Source organism: Miniopterus natalensis, chromosome 2, assembly GCF_054644295.1.
Source record: "Miniopterus natalensis isolate mMinNat1 chromosome 2, mMinNat1.hap1, whole genome shotgun sequence".
In the NCBI taxonomy this organism is placed as follows: Eukaryota; Metazoa; Chordata; class Mammalia; order Chiroptera; family Miniopteridae; genus Miniopterus; species Miniopterus natalensis.
Window position 1 is genome coordinate 14,405,212 of NC_142082.1, and position 19,724 is coordinate 14,424,935.

Here is a 19,724-nt window from a genome sequence, read left to right on the forward strand (position 1 = left end):
AATGACATATATAGTTCTAAGTGCTTCCTTTTAATTTCTGTGTTTATCTCAATGTAGATGGATTACAAAGAGTTCTGGGACTAGAACAGTCCATAGACTTCACTTTGTATATCACTGCCCAAGGTCCGGGTTCGCAAACTAGGATCCATGGGCAAATCCGACTTGTTTTTTTGTATATCTGGCAAGCTAAGAATTACTTTTACATTTTTAAGTGATTTTTTAAAATTTACAATGTTTTGTGACATATGAAAATTATACAAAATTCATATTTTAATGTGTTCAAATAAAATTTTATTGGACCACAGCCACACATTCTTTTAAATATTGTCAGTGGCTGCTTTTCCCCCTGTGAGGTTGGGGCTGAGGCAGGGATGAGTAGTTGAGAATGAGCTCATATGGTCTACAATCCTAATATATCTAGTCTCGCCCTTTTAAGGAAAACGTGAAGTTCTGAAGATCTGGCTTTAGGACCTAACTTGTAGTTAGTGGTAGAGTTGAGAGTACAAACAGGGTCTACATTTTTAAAAATGAGTTTTAAATATTATCATTACCCGATATGTATTATGCCACTTTTGTTCTCATTTAATCCTTTCAGTAATCCCTTTTTATAGAAATTAGATGAGTTTAGAGCCCTCTGATCTAGTTTAGATACCTTTTTTGCTCTTAAAACTCTTAACTGTGTTTTTTAAAAAAATTCATATCTGGTGAATTACAAATGGGTAAATATTTTCTAATGCGGATTTTGTTATCAGCATCTGGTTTAGAAAATTCAGCCATTTCTACCCTATTGCCACATTGCTCTGCAGTGGATGTTTGTGTGTGTTCAGGTCCAATGCAAGAATTAGGTATGACTCAGAAATGCTTAGAAAACAGATTATTTCTAGTAAAAAGATTGTTCCTTTAAATATCACCTAAAGTAAAGTAACAATGCAGCTAAACTTTAATGGCAGATTTCTGTTGCATAATAGCAAAGATATAAAGGTGAAGTACAGCTTACACCAAAAAAGATTGTTTTAAGTGACTTTTGGAGGAACAACAGACTTTTAGTGTTTTGCCTCTACCACTCATTAAGCTGCGAAATAAAAGTTCCCATCATATTATTGTCAAGCCTTGTTAAATTAACATACTGCTTTATCTCTTGATGTGTGTAATAAAAAACTCTGCTTTTCAAGGTTGCTGTTAATTCTGTTTTTCTACCTTTGTATGTGATCACTCAGTAGTATATTGCTATAAAGATACAGCCATAGCTGCCAGCTTTACATTTGATTCCTGAGTTGCTTCATGATAAAGACCCTTTAAAAGCCAGATCTTCACATTGGGATTTCTTCCTGGAATAAAAAAAAGATTGCCGTGAAAGCTTATTCATTATGATGAAAGTAGCTACAGTTTGATATTGTGGTATTTGCTATTTTATTCTACTTACTCTTGACTCTATAAACAATAATTATGTTCTTGCTTAGTTAAGAATACAATAAATCAGAATAAAATACTACAGAAAGTTTTGGCAAAACCTCACTGTGTCTTTTCAAGCCATGGCTAGTTCTTCTTATCCCAAATCTGAGAGTGCCCAAGATTTAATGCAGGAAATGCTGATAAACACTGCTCCAGCAGCTGTGTCCTAATTCTAGATAGGGCTATTCCTATGTATGTTATAACAAAGGCATTGACTGGATGGCTTATGCATGAAAGAAAGAGGAAGAGCTTCATAAACAGCCGGACTTAATACTCAGTAATAGATGAGGATTGCCTGCACATATTCCAAGAGAATGTATGTACTTTAGCATGGAACTGTTATTGAATGAAAATTTGGGACTCATGAGCAGTAGTGCTCAGGTGTTTTAGACATTATATAACACATCTTTAAATACTTATTTAATTAAGTATTTCTGCTTCATTTTAAATTTATGCTATAGTATAGTGGTAAGTGATACAACTCCTGTTCTCTCCGTCAGTACACAAAATCTTAACTATTTGAACAGTTACTATAGCTTGTGATTGACCTGTGCTTATTTGGACTAGTTTTAATACATTTATTAGTTTAACCATTGGTTGGGTAATGTTACAGCAATACCTGTCCTCTTCTCCCTATCCCCACATACCAGATGTAGTTGAGAAATGTTTTGGGTTAATAAATTATTATATCTGGATTTTACTTAAACATTGATTGTTTTGGGGGGCCCCACATCTAAGAATTCTCTATAGCTTCTTTCTACCCAACATAGCACATTCAATATTTATTCCTTAGCATATACTATAGTGCTTGAGTTTCTGTTTCTAAACATTTTGATGGAAAGCATTATTGGAGAAGGCAGTCCTTTTTTGCAGCTCGACTGCAGGGGACCAGAGTTGCATGCATTACTATGTCTGTGAAACTTCTTGGAAGCAAGCCAGTATGTTAGGGTGAGAGATTCATATGTAAGCGGTGAGCCACTAAAAGGCTTGCACAGTATTACAACTCTTCTGAGGAGAGGAAGTGTTAGGAAATTCAACAGCAAAGCAGCAGCAGCAACAAGCAGCCACAGTGGTAGTAAAGATAGGGCAGGCTCACAGTTAGCGTGTGCTCTGTGTGAGGCAGTGAGCACGCAGCTCCCCGTTCTGCTGCCTGAAGGAGGCAAACCCAAACTGTCTGTTGCAAGATTTTTCTGGTTTCATGTTTATGATGTTAAGTCATGTGATAATACTGTACCATAAGTTGCCAACTTTGCTTTACTCTAGAGAGGATCCTTTGCTGCAGTGCTTTTCCCCCTGTTCTTTCTTTTTCTTTCTTCTTTTTTTTTGAAAGAGAAAAAAATTGTGCAATGTATGTGTATGCCTACACCATGCCGAGACGACACTTACCAGTAAATAATCTTTGTATCCCTGAGGTAAGATACTGTTTCTGCTTTCCCTGCACAGTGCTGCTGCAGCACGGAGCTGATCCAAACATTCGGAACACTGATGGGAAATCAGCCTTGGACCTGGCAGATCCTTCAGCAAAAGCTGTTCTTACAGGTAAGAAAACCGAGAGCTACCAGATTAGTTTATCTATGGAACTACTGGCTTGATTTTAGAAAATCTTTATCCACTGAGTTTTATTTTTTTCTTCTGCTTAAGCTCAACAAAAATATATGCCGTTCTCTACTTCATTATTGATTTGATACATTAACAGTCTCATTAATTGCTATGCTTGCTCTTACAAACATTAAGCACTACGATTGTTTATTCTGGTTAGAATTTCTGAGAATTATAGCATTAAATGGCAACATGTATTATTCCCTTACATTTTAGTCATTTTTTATGGTTTAGGTCATAATTTTCTATACCTCATCTTCTAGTTGATTGTTTTGAAGACCTTCACTGTGGAGCAAGCAAGGGCATTTATATTACTTTATAAAAGTAGTTTTGATCGGAAAGGCAACCTGCTGCCGTATTACTTAGATCAATAGTTAAATAAAATAGGATGCTGCTCTTTCCTTGCCACCCTGATTATATTTTTATCAGATCTTCTCACTTTACCATGTTACCTAACTACTTTTTAACTGAGGCAATGTCCTTTTTACTTTAATGAAAATGTGGGGCTTAAGTATTAGGTTTTATTAAGACAAATGTCAATAACCAACAGAGAGGAAATGATCTCTCATATAGCATAGAAAATAATGCTATAAGTAATATGGTATTGAGCAACTGTTTTCATTGATCTTCATTCTCAAAATGCTGCATTGGATCTATTTTTGTTTTTATTCTTAGCGTCTGAGTTTTGCTGCCTTTGCCTTCTTTTACTTAACTGACCTTTGTGATTTGGAGCCTCTTTGTCACTGCAGTACTAAGAGTATTGTTTTAAGTGCTTGTGTGCAAGTAAATGACTTTCAGCTTCCTTTAAATTTGCCCATGTTTGAAGAAAATAAATCTTTTGTTCACTTTTAAGTTTAGTGTCCATGCTGTGCATTTTTAACAAAGATTCTGAGGTGAATGGAAAACATTTATATACAGAAGGCTTTGAAAATATGTGAAATTCTGGTTAATTGCTCTGAATAGGAAGACAACTTCCCACTGTGTTAAAATTAATATAATCTCTGTTAAATTAGAGTAATGTGATTTTTCTCAATTAAAAGGTTAGGTGATCGAGATGCTGAATCAAGATAGCATACACTAGAGGAATAAAGCTATTTTAAACTAGTGTAGATAAGAAGAAATTTAAATATAATTATAAAATTTTAAATAATGAAATTAAGATACATAGCCTCAGGCCTGCTTAGACTTTGCAGCCTTTCGGTGTCTTCTTTTCACAAAGCCCTAGCAACAGTCACAGCCTTGGATTGGTCTCTGATGAAAGAAGAAATATGGTTCATAATCATAGAGGTAGATTATAAATGCTGACCAAGACTGTCTATATCTAAGTGTCCTCCCTCTGACCTTTCCTTCTTTTTAACCCTCAACACCTGCCTTGTCCATTTGTTAGATTCATTTAATGCAACACTGCTTTTAGATCCACCTACATTTTTCTAAAAGACAAAGTTTTAAATATAAGTTAATTAACAAGAAGAAGCTACCTCCTAATTTAGAATGGATTTTAGGGGAGGTCATATTGGCTGTTGCTAGTTTGGGAAAGAGCTGTGGCATAATAACTCATGGAGACTGAAGATTCCTGGAGAACAGATACCATACCTATGTGTTAGACTTAATTTGGAAAGCATCTAGCACTGTGCTTTGCTTAGATAAGGAAGATGTTACTTTTTCCTGGTTATAATACTGTTCATTATTCTTTTCAAGAATATTCACTTTTTTTGGAAATGACATACAACTTTTCAGTTATGATTTAAAAAAGCATTCTAGAACATTCTAGTAATAGTAATTAACTTTGTGGAAAATATAAGCCACTGATATTTGCACGTTCGTGTTATGTAATGCAGTGAAATAACACTTAAGTGAAAGATATTTCCAAATGTTTTTCTGCCCATGCAGGTTCTCTTCTAAGCAATTCTTTGAAATTGTAATGGAAGTATTATTTCTGAAGCTAAGTTTAAAAGATTAAGCATTGATAAAAGGGAATCTTTTGAAAGGAATGACTTAGAGTTATTAGAGGTGATTCTGGGTGATGTGTCATTTTTTATTTTTATGGCAGATGCAGCTGTAGCACCCTTACTTACCTTGTGAAGTTTCTATTCTTTATAGTTACATGAATATTCTTAAAGTATTATTTTGAAACATGAATTTATAATGAATTCATAATATCCTTCTATGGATATATTTTAGGTGATTTTTAGCAAATCCTCTAGTGTTTACCATTTAGGGAGGTTGTTTTCTTCCTCGTGAATTTGTCATTTTATCAGTTCCATGGGAGTTGTACTTCTTTACCACAGCCAATCTTAGCATCCACAGACAGGGTCTATCTCTCGATTGCTGGCTGGCGTGTGTAGGATCTGGAGAACGAGGAGCTTTCCTTTTAGGGACTGCAGTCTCTATTATTCCGGGAGAGCCACGCTGAAGTTAAAGGTGGTTGACAAAGGGAATGCTTATGAAGGGGGTAAGGATGTAGAGGCGTTTCCTAATCATGTGAGGGGGATTTCTGTGGGGCACAGCGGGAAGTTGGGTCAGGAGAACTAGTGACAAGAGATTGAGTCTGAGAGTTTGCAAAAGGATAGATGACCAAAGCAGAACCAGGGATGCGATGCCAGGGATGTAAAGTGGGTGAGTTTAGATGGTCACAAGGTTGCCATGATAATTGGTTCCAGCAGTTCCTAGTAGATTTGGGGGTACAGAAGTAGGGAAGAAAGGTATATTTGCACCAAGGTGTCTCAAGAATAAACTTAATCTGGATTCATTTCCTCTAAGGAAATCCTAATCTATGATTGATGGGCTGGCTCCCAGTCTTTCCAGAAAGAATCAGCTGTGGCTCAGGCTAGAGGCAGTGTTGAGGGATTAGGTATGTGCTTGCTGAGCCTCGTGTGTTAAATCAAGAAAATATATCTGGAATATTACCTCTTTTTTCCTTCTTCAGTGCTTCTTACTGCTTTTCAGGTAAAACCAAAGCCTTCAACATGATCAGTGAGGATTTAAGTGATTTGGACCCTGCCTATACAGGTTTGATTACTAGGTTTTGCTCAAGCCAAAGTGTAGGTTTCCTTTCTATTTCTTACATGTTGCATCTAACCTGCCAGTAATTTTGGCCTACCATACTTTCAGGTCCCCAGCCCCACCATTTCTTACCAGCTTCACTGCTCCAGCCCATACACACCTTCATCATCGTACTTTCATGACAGCAATAGCCTCATAATAGATCTCTGTGCCTCCACAGAGATCTCACTATAGTTCTCACTATAGCTGGAGTGGTCTATATAAAGCATAATCTACCCTATGATTAGAAAGCTCTTTAATATATTCTCATTACCCCTTAAAATCCAAACTCCTTAACCATAGCCTACTACGATCTGGCCCCTGCCTTACATATCTCTGATCTTGTCTTCTACTGTATTTGTCCTTGATCTCTTTGCTTCAGCTACAGCTGGATGGTTGCTGTTCCTCAAACAGATGAAGCCCTTTTCTATGTCTAGATTAACACAGGCTATTTACCAAAACTGGAATACTGCCCCAGAACTTAATGTGATTCATCAGTTAAATCTCTGCTCAAAGATTTATTCCTCAGAGAAGTCATCTTGTCCTCAATCCCGTTAGCTTACTTTATTTTCTTCATGGATTTATCGATATCCAAAATTGCACATTTTTTTATATTGTTGTTTGTTTACCCCAATAGGTTGAAAGCTTCACAAGGATTTGGACTTTTATGTGTCTTGCTTACTTCATTGTGCCCAGGACTTAGACAAGTACATAAAATGATTAAGTAAACAAATATATCTCGGGTCTGATTACTGTTAACAAGGCAGCATATTTTCCAAGTCCTATAAATACTCATTAGCCAGTAATTTTTTGACATCTCACATCATAAATTATAATAATCTATTAAATTTTCTACCTCCTAAAAATTGTTTTGAATTGCTGATGGTAATGTACACCTCTTAAAACAGTGTGTTAAAAATATTTTTTAATTGGTATGGTAGGCGAGGTATGTACTGAGCCTTTTATCAAAAGATTTCTTGGCTAGCTCCTTTGATTGAGAACATTTCAATTCTGGAAGGATCAAACTTCCTGCAGCTGTCACATCAGACTTCCTGATGTCAAACCAGGGCCTAATTTTTACTCTCTTGTCATTAATGAATTGTTTTGCGCTTGGCTATATTATAATGTAGCATATTGCATATCATGTATAGCATATTAGAGCTTCACTTATATAACCAAAATTGCTATTTTCAATGGTTTTTAAAAAATTTCTTATTAACATTTGCTTTCTTAAAATAGCACATGTGATATTAGAATTCAGTAGTGCTTTGATATTATAAGGGTTAATAAACTCTATTCAAAATTTTTGTTAAACTTTTGTTTTGCCATAGTTGTATATTTACATGCAGTTGTAAGACATAATTGAGAGAGGGTCCCCTGTACCCTCTGTATTATTTTCTCTTACTGGTAACATCTTGCAAAACTGTAGTATAGTATCACAACCAGGATATTGACATTGATATGGCCAAGATTAAAACTATTTTCATCAAGACAAATATTGTTCTGTAGTTTTCCCTACTTTATTTATTTGGATGTTATGGTAACACTAGCTTCATAGAATGAGTTAGGAAGTGACCCATCTTTTATTTTCTGGATTATTTTTTTCTTAAATGTTTTGTTCAATTCACCAGTGAAACCATCTGGGTCTGGCACTTTCTTTTTGGGGGGGAAGAGTATTATTTGATTCAATTTGTTTATAGATATAGAGCTAATTAGGTTGTATACTTCACCTTGTGTGAGTTTTGGTAGTTTTTGTCTTTAAAGGAATTGGTCAATTTCATCTTAAGTTGTACAATTTCTGCATGTAGAGTTGTTTGTTTTCCTTTGTTAGACAGCTTTTGATGTCTACAGAATCTGTAGTGATATATCTCCTGTTTCATTCCTAATAATTGGTAATTTGTGTTTTCTGTGTTATATGTTGCCTAGAAGTTTGTCATTTTTATTGATTTTTTTCCAAAGAATTCTTTCATTGATTTTTTTTCTGTCTTCACTTTTATTGATTTCTGCTTTTGCTTATTTTTTTCTGCTTACTTTGGGCATATTTCACTCTTTTTCTAGGTTCTTGAGATCGTAGCTTAGAAAACTGATTTGAGATTTTTCCTTTTCTAATATATGCATTTAGTGCTATAAACTTCCCTCTCAGCACTACTTTAACTGTAGTCCATAAATTTTGGTATGTTCTATTTTTATTTTTATTCAGCTCAGTGTATTATTTTTATTAATTCTCTACTTCCTCTTTATCCCAAGGATTATTTAGTAGAAGTATGTTATTTAAATTCTAAGTGTTCAGAGATTTTTCTTTTACCTTTCTGATATTGCTTTCTAGTTTGGTTCCATTGTGGTTAGACAACACTCTTAATGTTTTCAGTTACTTTCATTAAAAATTTTTTGTTTTATGACCCAGAATGGGGTCTATTTTAGTATATGTTCCATGGGCACATGAAAAAAATGTGATTCTGGCTGTTGCTGCATGGAGTGTTCTATAAGTATCTATTAGTTCTTGTTGGTTGATGGTGTTGAGTTTCTGTTTCCTTGGTGACTTTTCCCACATGACCTCCACGGATATTATGGGATGGGAGGATGACTGGCCTTCTTACCATTGGGCTGTAGTGAAAGACTGTCACAGTCCATGGTCTGACATTGTGGAGAGGAAGGGCTAATTTTTACCTGCAGAGATAAAAGTTCTGGCCCCCAGTGAGCTTGCAAATCAAGGCTTATCGCTAGGCCTTTGCTTCATAGGTGAGGGTAGGGCCACAGATTTTTTATTTTTGTTTTTGACGGTTTTGGTAGTATTTGACTGGAATAGACTAGTTATTGTCTACAAGTTTCTGTCTTGCTAGGCTGTTTGCTTCCTGCTCCTTTGGCTAGAGAGAGCTGGGTTCTTCCCCTCCCCTCCCCTCCCCTCCCCTCCCCTCCCCTCCCCTCCCCTCCCCTCCCCTCCCCTCCCCTGCCCTGCCCTCCCCTGCCCTGCCCTGCCCTGCCCTGCCCTCCCCTCCCCTCCCCTCCCCTCCCCTCCCCTCCCCTCCCCTCCCCTATTGGCATTTCTGGGTTGTCAGCTTCTTCAGCTCTTTAGGACTTGGGAACACCCCACCATATTGTTCCTTTGGGCACCAAGATCCCCAACCAGTCTGCCTTCTGTCCACCTTTGAGTGTCTTATGTCCATTTTATATATAATATTCAGGTTTTTTAGGTGTACTTAGTGGGAAGAATAAGGAAAACAATTTGTACTCTATTTTCCTAGAAGTCTTGAAATTATTTTTAATCAATCATTATGCAAATGGTACTCTGAGTATGTATGCATTCAGTGAAACTGCATGAACAGGAGGAGTTTTTGAGGCATACCTATTTTTCTAAATCTACGTGCTGATCAGAATTCTAGATTTAAGCCACTATAAGTTACGAGGGGTATAGTATTGGACCCTCAGTACTATTTACCCAGTACTGCAGAGAGCACAGTTATTTCATGCTTTACCTCTTTTTTTAACTAAGTAAAAAGAAAAATTATGATTTTAGTATTTGTAGTTGAAATAATTCTGACTAAAAGTTATCAACAGCCTGCTGTTTTATCAGTGGGTAACTGGTAGAGAAACCCATAGTTCCTTCTTTATTATCTTTCTGTGTGCTGTTCATTAATTCCATTTACTCTTTGGCTCAGCCCTAGGGTTGGAGTAGCCTAGTAGCCAGTACTTTCCTAGTTTGTCTAATTTAGAAGAATTTATTTTCTGAAACTTTAAATAAAGTCACTGAACATATGGCATGGGGTTTTAATTATTTAAAAAATGAGGCGTTGTTGAGTGTTGGAATAAAGGGATTAATAGGTAATTATTTAGCATCAAAGAAGTTCCATATTAAAGCAACTAATTTAGTGTTGGATTTACTGGTGGAATGTTTACAGAATGCCATCTTTTCCTGCTGTAACCCCAGCTTTGTCAGTGTCCCTGGCCTATTACTCATTCGTAAGGCTGAGGAAACTGGAGCAGAATATGATGCAAAAAATATAAATTGACCTAAAGCAAAATCCTTTGAACAGATACCTACTGTTATGCCTGCTATTTTCTAAGAACTGTCCACATACCTCACCCCTTCCAACAAGCCATGTAAGCAGGTATTAATGAGGAACAGGCTGGTAGGAAGCATCTAACTAGATGTGCATCCCCATTTGCTTAGCCATAGGGAGTAATTTAGTGAAGCTTTGGAGTAGGAGGGTTACTGATGACCCAAGGTGTCACAGTGCTCTTCCCAAAAGTTTATGCTACACAGAAGAGAAAGCATCACTAGCAGCAGGTTTATGCCTTTCCTGCAGGGACAGCAGCATAGGCTGTGCAGCACAGTTACAAGAATTTTGGAATTGAGAATATGTGCATTCGAATCCAGTTCTGCTGCATTCTAGTTGTGTAAATTTGGGAAAGTTACTAGTTGCCTTTCTAAGAAAAGTCTCAGTTTTCTACATTTTCTCATTTAGAGAGTAGAGGTGATAATACCCACTTCTATGAATGTGTACAGAATAAATTTCTTAAATCTGTGTTGGTTTTTATATCCCAGAATTTGCCACTTTTAGCCTCTCTAAAATAAACTAACAAACTTACTTTTTAGTTTGGTTAGGTGCTTTAAAAAAAATAATCCTCATTACATTAGGGGAAAAAAGAAAAAAAGCACCTTTTGTGTATAAATTCATACTATACAAAGTTTTTTATTACAGTGCAATGCCTGGCTCAGATTAGAACCTCAATAATGATAATTTTTGTTATTGAAGAAAAATTAGATAATCGGTTGTTATGATAATACAAAATCATAATCCAGTATGAATGAAATAAGCTCTCAAGATGGAGATTCTAAAACTTTTCTATTCAGTTGATGTTTATGGATCACCTAATGCTCTACATAAATCCTCAGAACTTTTTAAATATTTCATAATTTTACCCAGAAATTCTTTTACCATAAAACCTCCATACTGTATTGATTTTCTCCCTGATAAAACAGTGTATACATCCTCATGATGTTCCATGACCCATCTTTCCCACCCCAGCCATGATATTGTCATAGTCAAGAGCCATTTTAGAATATTTGGGGTGGATAAATGATTAGGAACCATCTAAGACTGAGAAAAATCCTACTTCAATGTGACATTTTTATAGATATATTTTCACTTACTTGCTTATAGGTCATAAAATGCACTGATGAGAAAGAAATCATTGGTAATTATTTTATATAATTAGGTTGTTATCTGGTGTAGTGGAAGAAAGTTTACTAAAAACTAACCTAATTTGGGGTTATCGTTTGAATAAAATTGTCTCTCGCTCTCTTTTTGGTAGAATTAATTAGATACCACATTCAAAATATAAATCTTATGTTGTGCTTTGAAATATCTCTCATTCCAATCTATAGAATTTTCAATTTTATATATAAACTTATTCTTGTTTAATTTTTTTTTTTCTTTCTGATTTTTCACCTTACTTCTTCAGTTACAGAAGACTTAAAAATAATGCTATAACAAAATCTAACATGGTTGGTTGATTTTTTTTCCCTCCCCAAGAAAAAGGTGACAAGTTTTTAAGAATTTTCAACATGAATCCAGTATAGGATGCAGATTTAGTTATCATGAAATGGCAATGATGCATGCTTCAATGGTTGACTCATTTATAGGTCTTTTTATAAAAAAGGGGAGACTCGTTTATAGGTCTTTTTATACAACAGTGGCTTGTATGTTCAAAAGTATTCAAATTCTACATTCAAATCTCAGAAAATAGCTTTGGGTAGGTCTTCGGTGGCAATTTTATATGTTATTATTATTTATGTACCCAGAGAATTTAATGATATTAATAGCTGAAACTAGTAATTAGACCTTTGATAAGTAGAAAGATGACAATTTCGTGTATTAACATGCAATGAAGTTTTTACAGGTTATACTGTTTAATGCAAATTCAACTGCCGTTTTTCCTCAAAATTATACTCTCAACCATTGGATAATGAATGCAATTGAGGTATTGAATTGTATGGTTCATACAATTGTATGATTCATATGTTGTTGGTAATGTCAATCTTTCTCCAATATTTATTATTTTTTTGAAATATTTCCAACTTACAGAAAAGCTAAAAAATAGTAAAATAAGAACATACATATTCTTCCAAAGATTCACCAATTGTTAACATTTTCCAGATTTGTTTTATACTTTTTCTCTCTATATATATATTTTTTTCTCTGAACTATTTGAAAATTACTTAGTAGACTTTGGGATGCTTCACACCTAAATACTTAAGTATGTATCTCTAAGAACCAGAATACATTTACCACATTTGGGAATTTAAGCATTGATTCAGTAATATATTCTAATATACAATTTATCTTTCTACTGTTTTGTAAAAATATTATCTTGGCCTATGACTTTTTCCGTCAATACCAGGTAGCTCCATTTCTTTAAACAGCTCTTGAGCGCTTGAACTCTTACATGGACAGTTAGAGATTGGTGTACCTCTACCTAATTGTCAGCCCTTTTGTACAGATGCTGTTAGTATCCACTGAAACATTTGCCTTTTTTCTTTTACATCCTTTACTTTTGGTTTAATGATGTTACTACTATCTGTGCTTGTTTTGTTCTTTACAGAGATATTTGGATATGGGTAGTAATTATGTAACATGGTGCATTACCACTTACATCAGGCACTTAAAAATGCATGATAAAAGTCAAATTAAGACTTTTTATTCTCCCTTCAAAAAATGTATTACTGACCTTCTCAAAGGAGTTGAATGCATTGGTGACCCAGACTGGATTTTCTAACAATTTCTGATTTCAACATTAAAATATATAAACAAAAAATTATCCATTATTTATAATTGCAAAATATTAGACCCTTCCTAAATGCCCACATATAGAAGAGTAGTTGAATAATCTGTGGTGCATAAGCATAATAGAGTATTTCATGTCTATAAAATAATGAAGTTCTCTATGAACTGAGGGTGTAACTTCCTAACAAATATTGTTTAGTAAAACAAAGTATGAAAGAGTATTTATAATATGCTACCCTTTTGTAAGAAACAAGACTGATAGCTAGCCTCCAAGAATGTCCCCAATCACCCTGCCTGTTCCTATTCACATCTTTGTGTAGTCCACTCCCACATTGTATCAGGGTTACTCTCTGTGCCCAATAGCATATGGCGGAGCTAATGTTACTTCCAAGATAGTAGTAAAAGACTGGAACTTTCATCCTGGACCTTATCTTTTTCGTGCTCTTTGATCACTTGTTCTGGATGAAGCAAGCTGCCATGTTGTGAACTACCCTATAGAGAAGCCAATGTTGGGAGATACTGAATTCTCTGGCTAACAGCCAGTGAGAAACTGAGGCCTACCAACAATCAAAGAGAATACTAGGAAGCAGATTCTCCAGTCTCACTTAAGCCTTAAGAAATTGTAGCCCCATCTTGTAGCTTGGATGCAACTTTGTTAGAGATATTAAGTCAGAATCATTTAGCTAACCACTCCCAGATTCCTGACCCTCAAGAAACTCTAGGAGATAAGTTGTTCTTTTAAGCTGTCAAGTCTTGAGATAATTCGTTAGCCAGAAATAGATTATTAATACAAAGGGGAAATTTTTATAAAGAGGAGACTCATTTAACTGCTCCCCCCCACCCCCAATGAAACACGAGAAGGATAAACCACAAAATACTGAAATTAGTTACAGTACCTCAGAGGCGTGGGGACTCCAGTGGGAAAGGGGGAGGTAAGACATTTTCTAGAGTATACCTTTTTGTTATAATTTTAACTTCTAGAAGTATGTTAGTTGTTTTACATATTCAAAAAAAAAAAATTAAGGATGGGGGAAAACCCCTAAAATTTGAATGCAGAAAGAAACAAATGAAACATCTGCATTTAGAATAAATAGACTTTCCAAAAAGACCAAAGACTGAAGGCTGTGTTTTCCCAGCTGGAGATGAAACACCAAAGACGTCTTGCCAGAGCAGAGCAAACAGACTGGTGCAGACCAGGGCTGAGCAGGCAGAGCAGAGCAGAGCTGCCTACTCGGCTGTAAAAAAGAAGGAACTCTTACCCTTTGAGACAGCATGGATAGACCTAGAGAGCATTATGCTGAGTGAAATAAGCCAGTCAGAGAAAGAGAAATACCATATGATTTCACTTATATGTGGAATCTAATGAACAAAATAAAGTAACACACAAAATAGAAGAGAACAGACTGACAGCTGGCAGAAGGGAGGGCTGGGTGAAAAAGGTGTGATTACCAGGGGGAAAAAGGGATGGGGGAGGTAGAAGAGAGTAAAGGAGGGATAAATGGTGATGGAAGGAGACTAGACTTGGGGTAGTGAACACACAATACAATATACAGACGATATATTATATAATCATATCCCTGAAACCTATATAATTTTATTAAGCAGTGTCACCCCAGTAAATTCAGTGAAAAAGAGGGGCCTGGCCACCCGGGCAGTCTCACGGCCATGCTGTTTTCACAGCAGCGTGCTGTGTTACCATGAGCTCTTTGCACTAAACTTTCCTTCACCTCAAATTGAGGATTCCTGTTGGCGTTTGAATTGGCATCAGTGACCTTCAGTTGACATTCCATGGTGCCCAAGTGGGGCTCTGAAGCAACTACCCACTCACCTGAAACCAACTTGTCTGGTGCCTAAACAGCCCCTGCTCTCCAGTTGTCTTCCTGGAGGCACCTAAGGATCTTGGGAATTCTGCATTATGACTAATTGAATTGAACTTGAGACTAATGAAATCTTTACAACACTCTGTTGGTTAGATATTATTATTATCTCTAAAGTTCAGAGAGGTTAAATCTTGCTTTCAAGGTAAGACAGTCTTTGAGTGGGAAAGCCTGGGGTGAAGCCCAAATGTTCTAATGCTGGTGTCTACACTCCCTCTGGGGAATCCTGTTTATCACCCTCATACAAGCTCTCGCAATTTGTAGATACAAATGCAGGAGGGAGCTATTGGGTTGGCAGTTGTTTAGAAGCCTTCAGTCTTGGGAAGAGGTGCAATGAGACGATGAGAGTCTAGAATGTGAGACTCTCAAGGGCAGAATAAATGGCTGTCTTCCCTTATGGGATTCTCAGTGTATGGTTCAGAATTGTGGTAAGTAGGGTATAGTTATGACAGGTAGTGATGGACTCCCCATCTCATGTGGCTGGGATGCTTCTGATGAGCTGAACATCTGTGCTAGGGATCACATCATGCTAGAGCACTGAGAAACTGCATCCCTGCAAGACCCACCTCTTCAAACACTCAGCTGTGACAGACAAACAGCATTTTGAAAAAGGGAGTACTCTAGACAAATGGACCATTCCAGACACGCAGTATGTAATACTTCTGACATAGTCACTGCTCACACAATGGCAAGCTCCACATCTAGACAATTTGATGCATAACAATAGCTGCAAGCACACCAAACTCTTTGGGCATCTTGATTTTTTTTGTCCAAATAACCCAAGCATATTCTAGGAATCATATGCCCACTTCAGCTTAGATAGGGAGAAGGGACCCAGACTGGAATTTCTTTGAGGCCATTTCAGACCAATTTATAAATTATTATTATTATTTTTTTAAGGATATAGCAGACATTTTTTTGTTTCAAGAAATGAAAAAATTGACTCACTTGAGAAGAGTTTCCCCATCTTGAAATAGGTGGGTGGATCGTAACATTGGAGAGCCATTCTAGTCTATATGCAGAAGTTCCATGAATGGCTAGTATGTTCCCTCCTAGACTTGGGAGAGCTGCAGAATGGGGGAGGGACAAGGGAATAGATAATTGGATTATTGCCCCCACACACACTAGCTCTATCTAGACGAACTCCTCCTTGATTTTTGAGATGATCTAGACCCCTTTTAGGTGAAACTGAGGCTGCTGTATTCCTGGGGATAGGAGCCATGTCCTTGGCTCCCCGGGCTGCTCTGGTCTTTCTCTGTTTGCTCTCCCTCAGTGGTCCCGTGGGATGTGAGGACTGACTTGTCCTCCTGCTTCCTTCCAGAGTGGGAAGGCCTTTTGTGGGAGCTTTCTTCTTTTCCCTTCTCTTCCTAAGGGCTTGAGCCTTGTGTCTCTGGCCTCCTTCCTGTTCACGCATGTTGTCTTTACCCTGTTGGGCTGAGATGAGGCGTTCAGCTCCTGGACCTTCCACTGTCTCTGGAACATCTGCTGGTCATCTCCCCTCCTGTATCCACACTCACACTGCCCTCGGGTGTTACTGCTGCCGCCCCTGGTACTGGCTCCTGGTTAGGCCCTCCAGTGCCAGGTTAGGAAAGACAGTGTGTCCCTAAGCATAGAGTATTTGCATGAAGCATGTTGTTGGACTCCTTCCCCACCAGCATAAGCAAGAGAGGTGGCCCCAGATACCTCAGTGGCTATGGGAAGGTTTCTGATGCTGACCCGGTCTTGGTCACCTTCTCCATGGAGCTCCATGACCTGTGCCAAGAGGAGAAACAGGGAAGTAGGAAAGAAAATAAGTGAGACTAGAAAGGGCTGTCACCCACCTTCACGATCTTATCATTAGAAGAACCATTGAAGTCACTAAGTGCAGTCTCCAGGTGATGCAGGAACCCCCCTTTGGCACCCCACAGGGTCACTGCAGCTCTGCTTGGACAGTTCCAGTGCCAGGGAGAACACTAGTGCAATTCACCAGTGAGCCTCCTCCCACTTTTACTTTATACACTTGTCTTAGTGCTTCTACAAAACAGATTCCTAAAGGGAGACTGCTGGTCAAAATTTATGTCCAGCTTATATTCTGAGAGCTACTAACAAATTGTGCACCTGTGTGCAAAGCATGCTGCAGTGCCTCAGATTTATGCGAAAATCGGTTCATGGCTCAGATCCTCTCATAGTTAAAAATTTCCCACAGCAGATCAGACTGCCTGAGTCCACAGCAATATGTGAGCGTTACAGACTGGACATCCAGATGCTGTTGACAGCATTACAACATCTGGTATGGGGTCAGAGAAAGTGACGTCTAAGGGACCTTGGATATTCAGACGCACTCAGGACCTCTCCAATGTGGCAAGGCCTCCACATCTTTGCTTATCTGGCCTGAGCCCTTCCACATGCTTTGTTTCCCTAGGCAGCCTAGGAGAGCAGCCTGAGAGCTTTTAGTTGCTCTCATGAAGCATTGGACCCCTTGCTGATAGTCTCTGCAAAAACTTATTGCTGGGTTCCTCCTATGTTCTGCTTCCAACACAGGTCTGTCCATCATGTCCCAAGCTGGTACCCCATGGGTACCACTGTAAGCCTCCCCTGGTGGTCTCAGGAAGAACACCAGGTCTTCCCAGTGTTCAAACCCATCTTTTGCATCTGAAGGGGGCCATAATTGTAGGTAAAAGAGCAGCTAGTGGCAAGCTTCAAGTGGGGCTGTTTTTTCTCATGACTGTAGATGGATATTTTTACAAGCTTCAAAGAAAGTGGCCTGGCCAGCTCCAAGCTCTTCGCTGACTTGAGGCCCCTGACCCAGGTGTGGTCATGTTTGGCACTAGCTGCACCGCTGACAGCCAGGTGTGCCAGCAGCATGACATCATCAGGCACTGTGAGGTTGGGGCTGGTGTATGCGATGCCCACAGAGACCATTTGCACACAGTTAAGCACATTGATCACTTCTCTTCTGCTGACCTGGATGAAGTCGCTCTCAAACATGGGAATGCTCTTGAACATGGCCAACTCGCCCTTGCACAGCTGCCGCTGCAGCTTCCCCGTGGAGCTGCAGAACATGTGCAGCACGTGGCTGCTCTGGGGCCTGCCCTGCCGTAGCATCTCGTTGCTACTCTTGTCTGTCTTTCATTAAGACCGCTGCACGTCCTCTGCAGATCCTCTGCCACTGTCTGAACTGCAGCCCCTCACAAGCTGCCTTTAAGCTTTTGCTGTCCATTGTGGTCTACAGTCAGTTGTCACACACAGCCCTGGAAGGAAGGGACAGCATCTTCCTGCAAGCAGCCACCCCACAAGGGGGCAGAGAGTACCGAAGTCTTCTGTGTTTTGCTATGTGAAACACAAGTATGCTTCTTCAAGGCCACCAGTTTTCACACAGCTACCACATGCAATGAATGTAAGTGATTAGCAGTACCAGGAAAACTGTCTTTGTTAATCTGTAAAGGTGATACTAATAAGTGACAAGTACTCAAGGCTTTATAAGAATTGAATGTATTTTTGAGCTTTTGCTTAATGTTTTCTTTTATACTTATCATAGAATTTCTGTGAAACATTAACTCCTGTAGCCAAGTTGGAATTTAAGAATGTACGATGTAAAGGTTTAACAAGGAAAAGCGTTCCTAAGGATCTCCTTGTCCTTCTCAGGCCTGCTTTTAGTTGTAGATGTCTATAAACCGCTTTCTCAAAATTTCAATTATTGAGCTGCTTCATTTATTTCTGGAAATACTGGGTTTGCTAGTTGTTGCCTATAAGGGAGCAAATAACTAGACTGCATTAAGAGTTTATTAAGTTAAACTGGAATTAATATATTATATAAGGTGAGTTTTGCTTTTATTTTTCAATAAAAGGTTTTTAGCTTGTTGGGGGGCGGGGTGAATAACCATGGTGAAGGAAATAAAGAACTAATCCAACTAACTTTTCAATACAATAACTTTATATCCTAAGTCTAGAAAGGGAAAAAAAGGCAATTTCACACAAATTTTTAGTTATTTTTATCAAGTTGTTTTGCAATGATAATGGTGTAGTAATTCTGAAACTCTCTTATGTATATTGTAAAATTGAGTAAATGTGTTGGGAGTCAAGGCTTTTACTATGGAATAAGAAGTCTGGTATACAAATGTAGAATGGGGGAAAACAAAGGAAAACCCTGTGGAGCTGGGGGGAAATCTCCTAGGTCTGCTGCAGAAGAGGCCTAGAAACAGTGTGTCACCCCAGTTGCAATGGAGCATGGTTCCCAGATCTTGGTTTCGGTGTTATTCCTATACAAGCTATTAAAAGAGCTCTTTGAAAAAAAAAGACTGATTTCAGGGCTAGGACAGGGTAGGTATAAGATGAGCCTGGACTATCTTACTGTAGTAGAAAGTAAGGGAGAGATCGATAAAATAATAGAGGCATATCAAAAGAACACATGACCCACCTTAGAGGGGATTCCACTGACCAAATCTGGGATACTTTGACCGTCAAAATCAATAATGATAGTAATGTTGATTAAACCCATTAGATAAAATAGGAATAGAGGTGTTCATACAGTGATGAGGAAGGGAGGGAGGGAGGGAGGGAGGAGGGAGGAGGGAGGGTACGTCTTTCTTTTATAGAATGCCCACTGTTAAATGTGGAGTTACTATTGTAGTTTGAAAATCACCATCACAGTAAAGACTGGTTAAGACAAGAATTAGCAAATGCTCAATCTCAAGGACCAAATTTGATGAGGAGCAATATATTTGCATCTTTCTCCATAGATTAATTATTACTTGGAAAAAACAGTAACCATATTGTGATGAAACTTGACAATACCTTTATTGAAGAGGCAAAATTAACATCACCAGTGAGAGGCAAATGAACCCTATGTGCTGACAGATGTACTATCTGAGAAGGACACAGCATCTCTTATATTGTATTCTAGCCAAGGGTGCATAACTAAATCTCATGAGGAAACATTAGGCAAATATAAGCCTAAGCACATTCAACAAAATAATTGGCCTGTATTTTT

At 38.0% G+C, this 19,724-nt stretch overlaps 1 protein-coding gene across 1 annotated transcript in view; it reads left to right on the top strand.

The window, feature by feature from the left end:
- The window catches only part of TNKS (tankyrase), a 160,246-nt gene that overhangs the window by 40,474 nt on the left and 100,048 nt on the right, over positions 1 to 19,724 (top strand). The window contains exon 3 of the mRNA XM_016209064.2: positions 2,896 to 2,991. Within this exon, the coding sequence (XP_016064550.1) occupies positions 2,896 to 2,991 (96 nt within the window). The remainder of the gene's footprint in view (positions 1 to 2,895; positions 2,992 to 19,724) is intronic.